Source organism: Alternaria atra, assembly GCF_907166805.1.
Source record: "Alternaria atra isolate CS162 genome assembly, contig: 29, whole genome shotgun sequence".
NCBI lineage: Eukaryota > Fungi > Ascomycota > Dothideomycetes > Pleosporales > Pleosporaceae > Alternaria > Alternaria atra.
In genome coordinates this window covers 1,499,719-1,511,294 of record NW_025091327.1, presented here as the reverse complement: position 1 = coordinate 1,511,294, position 11,576 = coordinate 1,499,719, and the positions used below count along the sequence as shown (strand labels likewise).

General features: G+C 50.0%; 6 protein-coding genes across 6 annotated transcripts; 4 read left to right on the top strand and 2 right to left on the bottom strand.

The window, feature by feature from the left end:
• Positions 1 to 125: 125 nt before the first annotated feature.
• ALTATR162_LOCUS8812 (uncharacterized protein) lies at positions 126 to 1,258 on the top strand (the record flags this gene model as incomplete). The annotated part of the gene is made up of 4 exons (XM_043316445.1): positions 126 to 260; positions 355 to 934; positions 995 to 1,182; positions 1,235 to 1,258. 4 exons carry the CDS (start codon positions 126 to 128, stop codon positions 1,256 to 1,258), a joined length of 927 nt encoding a protein of 308 aa, XP_043172380.1.
• Positions 1,259 to 2,044: 786 nt separating this feature from the next.
• On the top strand, positions 2,045 to 2,497 carry ALTATR162_LOCUS8811 (uncharacterized protein; the record flags this gene model as incomplete). Its single annotated transcript, XM_043316444.1, has 1 exon — positions 2,045 to 2,497. The coding sequence occupies one exon, from the start codon at positions 2,045 to 2,047 to the stop codon at positions 2,495 to 2,497; it is 453 nt and encodes a 150-aa protein (XP_043172379.1).
• Positions 2,498 to 3,119: 622 nt separating this feature from the next.
• ALTATR162_LOCUS8810 (uncharacterized protein) lies at positions 3,120 to 4,115 on the bottom strand (the record flags this gene model as incomplete). The annotated part of the gene is made up of 3 exons (XM_043316443.1): positions 3,120 to 3,611; positions 3,668 to 3,836; positions 3,901 to 4,115. 3 exons carry the CDS (start codon positions 4,113 to 4,115, stop codon positions 3,120 to 3,122), a joined length of 876 nt encoding a protein of 291 aa, XP_043172378.1.
• A 699-nt stretch (positions 4,116 to 4,814) lies between these two features.
• Positions 4,815 to 5,974, top strand: ALTATR162_LOCUS8809 (uncharacterized protein; the record flags this gene model as incomplete). Its single annotated transcript, XM_043316442.1, has 3 exons — positions 4,815 to 4,850; positions 4,927 to 5,247; positions 5,306 to 5,974. 3 exons carry the CDS (start codon positions 4,815 to 4,817, stop codon positions 5,972 to 5,974), a joined length of 1,026 nt encoding a protein of 341 aa, XP_043172377.1.
• A 722-nt stretch (positions 5,975 to 6,696) lies between these two features.
• Positions 6,697 to 8,786, bottom strand: ALTATR162_LOCUS8808 (uncharacterized protein; the record flags this gene model as incomplete). The annotated part of the gene is made up of 2 exons (XM_043316441.1): positions 6,697 to 8,670; positions 8,718 to 8,786. 2 exons carry the CDS (start codon positions 8,784 to 8,786, stop codon positions 6,697 to 6,699), a joined length of 2,043 nt encoding a protein of 680 aa, XP_043172376.1.
• Positions 8,787 to 9,144: 358 nt separating this feature from the next.
• On the top strand, positions 9,145 to 10,955 carry ALTATR162_LOCUS8807 (uncharacterized protein; the record flags this gene model as incomplete). Its single annotated transcript, XM_043316440.1, has 5 exons — positions 9,145 to 9,204; positions 9,256 to 9,323; positions 9,372 to 9,440; positions 9,489 to 10,625; positions 10,679 to 10,955. The coding sequence occupies 5 exons, from the start codon at positions 9,145 to 9,147 to the stop codon at positions 10,953 to 10,955; spliced, it is 1,611 nt and encodes a 536-aa protein (XP_043172375.1).
• Between the last annotated feature and the right edge of the window lie 621 nt (positions 10,956 to 11,576).

The window sequence follows — 11,576 nt, the reverse complement described above, 5'->3', positions numbered from 1 at the left end:
TTTGGTTCGTTTGCTGTAGCATTTTCGGAAAGTAGCACGCGACAAACCTCATACCGGATCCAGCGCCCAAAAAACACCAGACGAGGAACGAGACCAACACAACGGAATCTAAAACTACATCCACAATGGCGAGCAAACTGGACGCGATGAAGCCGCAGAGGAAGATTGAGCTCTTCTCAGGCTCGTACTTTGCGGCATGTACGGTCGGTGGTATCATCGCATGTGGACCTACGCATACCATGGTTACCCCGCTAGACCTGGTGAGTTATATGCTTTAATACCAATTGCAGTCTGAAGTCGCCGAATTACTTGAACATGCCTCTGGGAATAGTTTCGCTTACTCTTATCTCCCAGGTAAAATGCCGCCGTCAAGTCGACTCCAACCTTTACAAGTCCAACTCGCAAGCCTGGAAAATGATTTACTCCAAAGAGGGTCTGCGTGGTGTGTTCTTTGGCTGGACACCTACCTTTATCGGCTACTCGATGCAAGGAGCTGGCAAATACGGTTTCTACGAAATCTTCAAGTACATATATGGCGAGAAGCTCGCTCCCGGCGCCCCGCAAACGATTGTATACCTCGCTGCGTCCGCTTCCGCCGAATTTCTTGCCGACATCGCGCTATGTCCTATGGAGGCCATCAAGGTCCGCATGCAGACCACCATGCCACCGTTCGCAAACACACTACGAGAGGGCTGGTCAAAGGTGATCAAGGAGGAGGGTGTTGGTGGTTTGTACAAGGGCTTGTATCCCCTGTGGGCGCGTCAAATCCCATACACCATGGTCAAGTTCGCGACATTCGAAGAGACGGTCAAGCAGATTTACAGCTTCTTGGGCAAGCCAAAGGAGTCGTACGGAAGCTTGCAGCAAACCGGTGTGAGCTTCCTTGGTGGATACATTGCTGGTATTGGATGTGCGGTTGTCTCGCATCCTGCAGGTACGTCGGACATGTCTCGCGAAAGTCGGAGAGTAATACAGGGTAACTAACATGTGCTAGATGTCATGGTCTCGAAGCTCAACAGCGACCGAAAAGCAGGCGAGGGAGCCGGTCAGGCTATCGGCAGGATATATAGCAAGATCGGTTTCGGTGGCCTATGGAATGGATTGCCGGTCCGTATCTTCATGATTGGTACTCTGACCGCGTTCCAATGGCTCATCTATGACTCTTTCAAGGTCTACCTCGGCGTAAGTTGTTCAAACTCATACTTGTACAGATCTTAAACTAACTTTCATATAGCTACCTACTACTGGTGGTCACTAAAGCTCCCATAACATGGGATGAGTACGATGGGAATAGTACGTACGGTGTTCTTGGAGTAAAACAAGGGGATACTACTACCTAATGACATTGAATTGATGTGATTTCCTTCTTGTTGTGCATAGTTGTCAACACCAACCCTACTTACTCCTGCCCATCCAGTAGCTTCCTCATCTTGTTCGATCGTTCCTAGAGGGCATCTAGAGTAGCCTCAGCATCGGCGAGTGCCGTACATCGTTTCGTCCCTCTGTTAGATCGCTTCGTTGTGAATTCCCAAATGACATGCAATCAGCAGTCTTGACGGGGGTGGGATGCGCATATCATCGGTGGAGATGCGTGCGAAGGAAGACCTTTGGGCGCTGCCCGTCTTCATGGTGGTCCGCCAAATCAAGCGCCTGACCTGTTCAATCAGTAGGCGCAGGTCGGTGTATCGTCCAACCCCGTCAATCTCAAAGCCTATGTCGTGATTGAAGCGACGTCTGCCGATCGAATGTAAACCAAAGGTTGGCGGTTTTATTTTCTGCTTACCGATCGTGTGTGCTTAGCAGTACTGGCGGTCTCTGCGACAATAGGCAGATATAGATAGGAGCCCGAGTGCGAAGGACTAGAAAAGGCAGTGATTGCCAGTTACATTTTGTGAGTCGTAAAGTTGATTATGATTCCTGGCTTTGTAGTCGGCATCACGAGCCAGAACACAAACACTCCTGTGTATGATTGCAGTACAATACAAAGTCTCCCCTCCCACAAAGGAAGATGGCCATCGGTTCAGAAGCTGCTTGAACACAAATTATGGTGTCCGTCTATCTAGTCGTCATCACAAAAGCCTCACTCTTCTCTCGCGCCCTCTACAAGATCGTCTCCACAACTTCCGAATCCCAGCCTTCCACTTACCGTGAAAAGAAGAAATGCTTCTACCTTGATATACGCGTGCGGCATCCCATCACCAAGCGCACCATGATTCTCAAAATGGAAGTGCTGCGACAAGATCATATTCTCAATATCGAAGTACCCATCAGACAGGCCACGCTGCCTCTCGCTGAAGCAGCACTCTACAAGCGGGTGGATGCGGAGTACGCGGATATGAGGCTGAAGAAAGAATCCTTTGAGATGACGTGGACATTTGAAGAGGCTGACGAGGTAGAAGAGAGGTATCAGGATGTGAACAGAAAGGTAAGTGCGGATATGATGGCTAGGGATAGGAGGACGACTTGGTGGGATGTTTATGAGTTTGAGCTTGATTGATAGCGAATACGGGTTTTTATGATGAGGTTTTTATGAGAGGGTGAAAGAGGGAATGGATAGGAGTGTTTAGGGTTGACTGGTTCTGTGTGGTGGAGAATGGAAGTGGAGGGTAGACAGGAGCGGGCAACACAGAATAGAGCGAACGTGGAAGCACTCTCATCCAGCGTTTCATTGGTTCCGCAGTACTGGTGCGTCCTGGAATAATTCTTGACCTAAGAACGATAGTTTTGTATGTAGCTCATGAAGTATATTGAGAGTGTTTACAAGTATGCCATAGCAAGGCCTGGAGGTCTTCACAGAACTGCGGGGGCGGGGAGATGATAACTCAAATATAATGTCTTCACTAAGCCCACGCTTGGAAAGCGCTACCGTCGCTGTTCGCCGCTCGGTGCAATGCGCCTTGCTCCGGACCCGTGAGTATGGTACGCTGTGGAGAACACGTGCATGACGGCTTTTCGAAAGGGTAATATCACAGCACATAAACTTTAGACGACAGAAGCTCGCTTCGATATTCTTCATTCAGCATTGACATCGGAAAATTTACCAGGGGGTATGTCAATCGACCGGTGACTATTAGTCACTCGCGTACAAAGTAACATCTCGGCTCCTTCTCGGTGTAACATTACACTTCCGCCCCACCCTCTATAGTCGCGCCGCTCAATTTACCGCTTTTGAACTCGTCAACGATTCGCTCCATAGTAAGCCACTCTACTCCTTCGTACCCATTGATCCACTCAATGAGCCTCTCGTGCAGTAGGATAACTTGTGGCTTGCCGCTGACCTGCGGGTGAATACTAATAGGGAAAATGAAGCTTCCGTCATCTGGACATTCACGATACAGAAACTCGAATTGTTCCTTCCACAGGCGTTCGATGACCGCGGTATCGACGAAGCCATGCGTACTTGGCTGCGTGAGTGACAACTGAAAGGGTGGCCAATCATCCAAGTGCCAATTCGCAGGTATCTCGACCACTGCAGATGGCTTCAACGTTGACATGGGTGTCATCCAGTGGGAAGCTGGCTTTGATACATCGGTCTCTGTATATGTGCTGAGATGTGGTGAAGGAACATAGTAGGGCTGGGAGTCGTGGTGCATGAAAGAATGATCGTATTCCTGCATCATATGTCAGTCTTTTGTTCGCACCGGATGTTAGGTACAGGTTATCATACGATCCCGAATTCTTCGAGGAGCTTAATGGTGTCTCTGCTCGTACTCCAAGCAGGCGCAGTCCAGCCGCGCGGTTTCTTGCCTACAATGTCCGTCAAGACTTGAATCGATTTTTCCAAGACATCTCGCTGCTGGCGCTCGCTCAAAAGAGATACAAATTCGTGCGTATACCTGAGGTGGTGGTATACAAAGTCAGTGGATGTCCCGCATACAGCTCGTACATCAAAGCTCTTACCCATGCAGCCCAATCTCATGCCCTTTCTCAATGATCTTGCGTATCTGCTGTGGAAATGACTCAGCAGAATGCGCTGGTACAAACCATGTCGCTTTGATGTTGTATTTGTCCCAGAGTTTCAGTAGGCGATCAATACCTACGGTCGCGCCGAATACGCCACGCGACAAATCGGTCGGATTGGCAGGAGCACCAGTCTTCGTGTTCAGCCTTAACATACTGTTAATTTATGAACTTGCGATTGATTGTACGGGGCCAACATACCATCCGCTCACCTGTTTTTGTCTGCACTTAGTGTAAGTCTCGAGGAAGGCGCCATACTTGTTACTCACCGCGTCAACATCGATACCATAGGTACAAAGTACGCGTTTTGGCATGATTCCAGAAGATAATCTCAGGGGAGAGGGAAGTGCTTACAAGTGGTGTGATGTTAAGAGAGACAACACAGCAAGGCTACAACCTCATCTTATTACAAACTTCCCGCCTCATTAAGCGCCATAGCCCGCAGCATATCTACATTTGCAACATAGCGTCATATCGGCCCAAGGTCGTCTCAATACCGTGGGAGTGGTTCACAGTCCACTGATATACTCCGAAACACTAAACAAGCAGGTAGCAGCAGGGCTTCAATGCCGGATGAACTACCTTGCTGCGGCCGACGAACTGCATCCATGCTCGTGCAGTGCATTCCATGAAGGAGTGCTCATTTTATGACGAATTGGAGATGAAGGAGCGAGGCGCGATATCTCGGGACGGAAATGAGCGCTCGAAGGCGGGGCATGCGTGGGATTGCCGAGAGCGCTGCCGTGGAAGGAACGACAGAGCTAGACTTTGACAACTCAGTCTAGTTGAACAAAAGTGCAGACCACTGCTTGCATTTGCTTTCGTTTGATATCCATCGGGGTTGCCAGTACAAGATGTTGTTCGTGGAGTGCAACGGAACCCCTTACGAGGTAAGTGCGACGCGTGACGTCATCGCTACCCATCACCACGAAGGAATGCACGGGCACTGCTGATCATGTTACATAGATTGGCTACCAACACGGTCAAGCCGCCAAACTACAGATAGCCCGCTGCATCGAGTTCTATGCATGTCTTTTCCTCAAGAATTGCAAGCAGAGATGGCCGCAGGTCCTCCAACATGCGTCAAAGTTTGAACAACGTGCGAAAGCGCAATGGCCAAACTTCCACCAAGAGATGCAAGGTATCGCTGACGGCTCGGGACACGAACTGCTAGATATCGTAGCAATCAATGTTAGGACTGAGATCAACTTTGGTTTGTTCAGCGATGGCTGCACTGCGCTCGCGTGGCATACCCGGAATCGGGCATATCTGGCTCAGAATTGGGACGTAGGTACCACTCGATGAAATACGTAGAAGAATATGATCGTGTGCTAACCGTACCCAGTGGATGACCGAGCAGCAACAAAACCTCATTATTACCAAGATTACGCAAGTGAAGAAGCCTACAATAGTTCAGGTAACAGAGGCAGGGATAATCGGAAAGATCGGCTTCAACAGCAGCGGCGTGGGTACGTTGTTCAACGCCATAAAAGTCCATGGCGTCGACTCTGCCCGGATGCCTGCCCACTTCGGTCTACGCATGGCGTTGGAGTCTGAATCCGTTGATGAAGCAGTCCGCAAGCTGGAAAGTTTCGGTATGGCCTCTTCAGCCCATATCCTGATAGGCGACGCGAACAAATCTCTGGGTCTGGAGTTCACGAAGAGCACTTTTGCCCACGTACTACCAGATTCCAATTCGAGAGTCATTCACACGAACCATCTGCTTGGGGAGCACCCTGGCGAGACCGATACTGTATGGCTTAAGGATTCCTTGGACCGGGTTCGGACGATGGCTGAGAATGCCGGAGCATTGGATGAGGAGCCGAGCTGGGACAGCGTGAGTGGGTTGTTCGAGGATGAACAGAATGCTCCAGGTGCCATATGTAGGTCTGAGACCGAAGAGAGTGGGAGTGGCACGTTGTTCAACATTGTGATGGACTTGAAGAGCAAGAAAGCTGTGGTGAAGCTTGGCAGGCCCACAGAAGTACAGGAGACCGTCAATCTGGAGCTATGAAGTAACTGCACTACTTCCTCGTCTAGTTGTGAGAAAGCTGTTCAAGCTCTCACATTGTAAAAGACGCTTCGGGTAGTCAGGTGCACGGATGACTATAGTCAGAAAAGGCATTTGTATGACTAGTTTCATGCTCTGAGCAAGACGTGTCGCGATTTTGTAGTGAATGTCTAATCGAGGCGATCCTGGTCACTGACTAACCTATGCGGCGGGTACGTCGTCCGCCTTTCCCCACTGTAACGTGGGGGGCTGGATACGTGTGTTGGCAGTGCAGCGCCCTTGGCGACTTCGCCTTAAACCCGACACATTGGTAAGAGTGGATTGGCAGTTCCCGTGTCGGAAGACTCGCGTACTGGATCCGCGAGAATCAGCCACTAAGTTTTGGCGAATGTAACCTCATAGTCAGTCAGTCAGTCAGTCGTGTATTGGAAACATTCAGTACACTTGGTCATACGCAAATTTGCAGGTTTTGAGAACCATTCAGGGCTGTCAAAGTTTGGTAGTTGCTTCCTAAGAGCTTGAATAGGAGACTCAAGCAAGGAAGTACTGAAGAAGGAGACGTCAGTTCGCGTCAACGCCAAGGGTATTGTATTGCCTCCAGCCGAAAATGCGCACGATCACCAGATGCCAAGGTGTTACGACTATTACAACAGGATGCTGTCATGTAGCTGAAAGAATCAAACGCCGGTCAAAGAAAAGGCCCTGTCGAGAAACGCCATAGAGTATTATAGTTCCGGTATCATGTCCATATTATCGTTCAAAGAAAACTCCGCATTCCAGTCGGAAGGCGGCAGGTTATATGAAAAGGCACCAAGCGGATCCACGGTATCAGTCGTTGAAGTAGTTGAAGTGGTAGGGTTGAAAACCATCCAGAATTGATAAGCTTCATCGACTTCTGTGAGTATAGAAGGCGGAATTTGGTAATCGTACATAGTGCTCGTATCAGATACAGTCTGTTGGAGTGTTGGTGGACGATAGCTTGCTTTCTGTTCCAGAAATTCGAGGTATTCTTTCTTAACTGGGAGAAGAAGCCGTTCGTATTCTTCAAAACACCTTTTCGCGGCTGCCCATCGCTCAGAGATGGACAAAAAGCATTTCGAAAAGACATGCATCCACTCTTCTACTTGTTGCCATGAGTAATTTTGTGCAACTTCTTTCTTGCAGCGCTGTAGCCCCTGCAGGAATATGAGCGCACAATTGAAGACATGATGGCACGGATGAAAGACATATTTGATCTTTCCAGCCTCTGCTTCTGATTGCTGGAAATAGCCATCCGCAACCTTGACAGCATTGACCAGAGCGACCATCATCTGCTCCCTGCTTGGATGGGGTACTCGTTTAGAAGACCGATGTAGCAAGGATAAGACGTAAGGGCATGCGATGTCGGAGTACAAGCGCATCTCAGTCCATCGTGCATTCAAGCTACGATCCTTGTTGGCCTCTGAAGCGGCATATATATCTCGTTGCCAATCTGCCATAGCATCGATACAGTTTTGCCTCCATTGCTCCAACGAAGAGTACTCCTGGGATATAGGGTCGCCATGCCACAGAACAGATATGATGTCGGCTTCAATAAGACGAAAGCGACAGATTATACGCTGCGTGAATTTGGAAACACGCCCAGTAGGCGACATGCTAGATTGCGTAATGGCGGTATCGTCAATTTCCAATGGGAAAGCGACATCTATACGTCCGATGGGGAGGCTTGTAGGGCGTAAAAATATGCAACAGACTCCAACCTCCATCTCCCACGCGCACCAGAATATACGCCGCCGCATATCGCGTTGATAGGCAGAAACCTTGGCGTCGTTCGGCAATTCTTGATGAAGACCAAGGTCGATTATTGCTTGGCTGATGAGGCCTGTCATGAGCCACAGATCTGCCATCCTGGGATTTAGGAAGATGTACTGCGTCAGAAGCAAAATAGCCTGCAGTCCAGCGATGTCGTTGGTCGCAACTTCTGGAATCCATTGCATGGCATGTCGAACCAGCTGATAAGCAAGATCATTCGCCTTCTGCACATTGTTCCGGGCGCTTGTGGTTAGCGAGATAGCCATGATGATACAGACTATGTAGCGATTTCGAAACGAGTCCTCGTTGGGAGTTGCCGCCTTTTTATGGTAGATGGAGTTGAAGGCAGCTGTCACGTCGTTGCGATGATATATGGGATATTGTGTGATGACGCGATCTAGGTAGTTTTGAAGTAGTTTGTTGGCGCCAACCTCATCGGGCATGAGGTCATAAAAGAGTCCCCTAGTTTGTTGAGGATTCAAGATGGATCTAGGATGGTTTTCGTTCAAATCATTGGAGAGAACAGGTCCCTTCTTCGAGGGTAGCCTGGTGCCTTTGATGACGCACTGCAAAAATGGCCGGGCCTTGCAGACACCCAGGAATGAAGGTGTGATGTCTTCCATGACCTGGTTGACAAGGCTGTCTGCGAAGGCACATTTCTCTGCACGCCACTGACCCGGTCTGGAGTCAGGTGTGTGGGAATCTGCTGGAGATGATAGAGTAGCACTCGATTGTCCCAACGATCGCAGTGTTGATGGAGTGCTGGTTTGGCCCTCGAGCCGAACAATGTGCGCTTCCAAGAAATCTGCAATGGATCGCGGAGCTTCTTGTTGAGTTGAAGAGTCGAAGCCAACACACTGGATGCCTGCGTCCACACAACGAGTGCAGGCAGGAACCTTGCCATCGCACTTGGTGAAGTCAGTACATGTATGACGTGGGTAGAGGAAGCGTGTACCGAGAGTTTACGCTTCCGGCAGCGAGCACAGGCCAGCACACGGCGACGGACTTTGGTACGGTTCTGCATGGCAAACCTCGAGCGTCTGGCGTCTGTACCACGATGGCGCAGTTTTCATGGCGCAGATGAAGGAAGGGCTGGAGGGGGTGGTTGGCGATGGTCAATGTTCTCGAACGAAGAACGGGATGCTGGCATGTGAGGGTAGTGGGCATGCGGGATGCAGGCAGCCGGGGTGATCGCTTCTCCATCGGGTCGCCCTAGCAGATAAGATCGTTCCTCACTCGCCATCCTCTCTGCCCAGGCGACCCATCGCGTCTCAGACCATTGTCTCTGACAAGACGACGGCGCGCGATGAACTGTAGTATAGACTCGAGAAATCGCTAGACCTTGACCCGTAGCTGTCGCGTCCTTGCAAATTCCCACTCCGATGGCCGCCGCCGCCGCCAGCTCAAACCCCCCCACGCTTGATCTAGATACGCTGATTCAGGTAACGCCGGCCGTCTCCGCAATTTGGCATCGTGCACTTATACTTCCCCAGAGTCTCCCCGCATGTAAAAGATGCCGAGAGTGTCGCCGCGGATGCGATACGTTATTACCGAAGTGCAGGTACATCGTTTCTCTATCCCATCCAGGGCGTCTTGCTAACGGTGTCAGGCAATGCACAAAAGCCGGTGTGGAATGCATGTTCTACGACCATGGACGCAATGAATTACTGCCGCGAAGGTGAGCTGACGTACCTTGTTCTCAAACCCCAACTAAACACATCACCAGCTACATCGGCGAGCTGGTAGATCGTGTGCGTAATCTGTCGAGCGGAAATCCTTCGCCAGCAGCTTCGAGTAGCCTTATGGATCATGGTACGTTCGGCACGCAGGTCAAGACTGAGTCCATCGCTTCTGAAATTCCTCGATACGAGCATCACTTTGCCGAAGCCGGGAATAGCTACCGATATCTGGGCGCGGAATCTTGCCTCCTCAAATCACCTAGACTGCACACGGCGCACGAGGTCCGCGGTGAGCAGGATGACGAAGAACTCGATGATTGGCACTACACCAACAAATATTCGCCCGAGAAGCAGTACGAGCTGATGCAGCTGTTTCTTGAGACAGTCCAGCCCATATACCCCATTTTGGATCCAACTCTACGTTATCTTGGACCCGACCTACCCAGCGACCTAACGTCGACTGAGATGTTCTCGCTTTATATGATCTATTCTATAGCATGCTATATCATTCCCAACACTCGCAAAAAGCAACCGCCGGATCAAGACTGGAACCCCACAGGTAGGCTTGCATATCACCAAGCCAATTCTATCAGATACCGCTCCCTCGCTACTCAGTATTTTGCAGATGCTATGGAGCACCTTGAATTAGCAACAATGGAGCCGAATATCGACACCATTCGTTCTGTTCTTCTACTCGCCATCAACAGCTCGTTCGACCCAATAGCTGGCAACATTGGCCAGCAGATCGCTCTTGCAGGCCGTCTTGCATTCGATCTTGAGTCAAAAAGAGCACTACAAGAGCTTGACCCGGACGATGTCGAACTGCTCCGAGCAATGCACATGACCATATTCTGCCTCGAAAACCAGATTGCATCTACACTAGATAGGCCTGCACTATTTCCAGAGCCGGTAAGTCTGCTCACTGAGTATAAAGCACAAGACAAGACTCATGATTTCCAGGAAGAAGATTTATGTTTCGACAAGGAAAAACCCGCGGAGTATCTTTGCTCGTTGTATCGTATGCAGAATCGTTTTCGCAAAGGTGACCACGTTGCGAAAGAGAAGGTTAAGAGGCTACTCCCGCTCTTCGACGAGAAAGACGAGTTGCTTCCTGTCATACGCATCACCTTACACATCACACATCTGTTGCTGAATCCTTGCTGGGGGAGTGCATGGCATGTGCTGTATGTGAAGTTTCACACGTGCTAAACGATCTGACGCTGACTATCAAAAACAGAGAGGCCGTAGTAAGCTTCGGTGGCATCCACGTATTCGTCACACCACACTGGGTTTACCGAGCAGGCACGGTGCTCATTCAGAATATGCCCGCGATCTTTGGCGGTAACCTCATCCAGTTGTATTCCAACGCACTTCTCGTTCTCGAACTCTCTTCCTGGAGGTGGCCAAGCTCCGCTGCTCTCTCCGCGTCGCTAGTCGACCTCATGCAACACATGAAAACGAAGTATAGGCCAGACTGGTCCGACAAGCTTCAACAAGGCGACGTAAGAATATAAGTTCCGGCTAGTTACGACTGCATGCAAACCTCGTTTTTCCTTTCTGATGGACCTAATGAACTCACTAGATGTCCTATACGTCCGCCGCGGAAAACATACGACAAGCCCAATCTAGGGGTCTAGGAGAGGTCGACATCGTTCATCGCGGGTCCCGAGAGTTGCTTTCAACTCCAAATTCCTGACAATAAGGATCCTTATCACCCTCTCCCTACCGATTTGCTGTATCTTGTTGCGAGGACTGCGCAGGCTGTCCTATACGCATCCAGAACGAGACCCATAGGGTGGTTGCCCATAGGTGTCACTGCAGATATGGGCACGTGCCTGCAACACACATTTCGGTCATCGCACAAAGAAGCCTCAGGCGACAAAAAAACCATTGATTCAGGACTTCTACCTCTTGAGATAATGCAAAGCGTGTACCGCTGAATCCCATGCTCATACGAGTCCTGTAACCGTGCGACCACGACGCGAAGATGCATTGATTTAGCCTCAGGGTTATGGAGAACTCCAAAAGTATGGGAATGGGAACGACTAGACGACTATATGTGCATATGCGGTATTGATTTGGAGTCGCCATAGTTCAGTTCGGGTCCGGCCCACGCAATCAGTGTGCTTCGTACC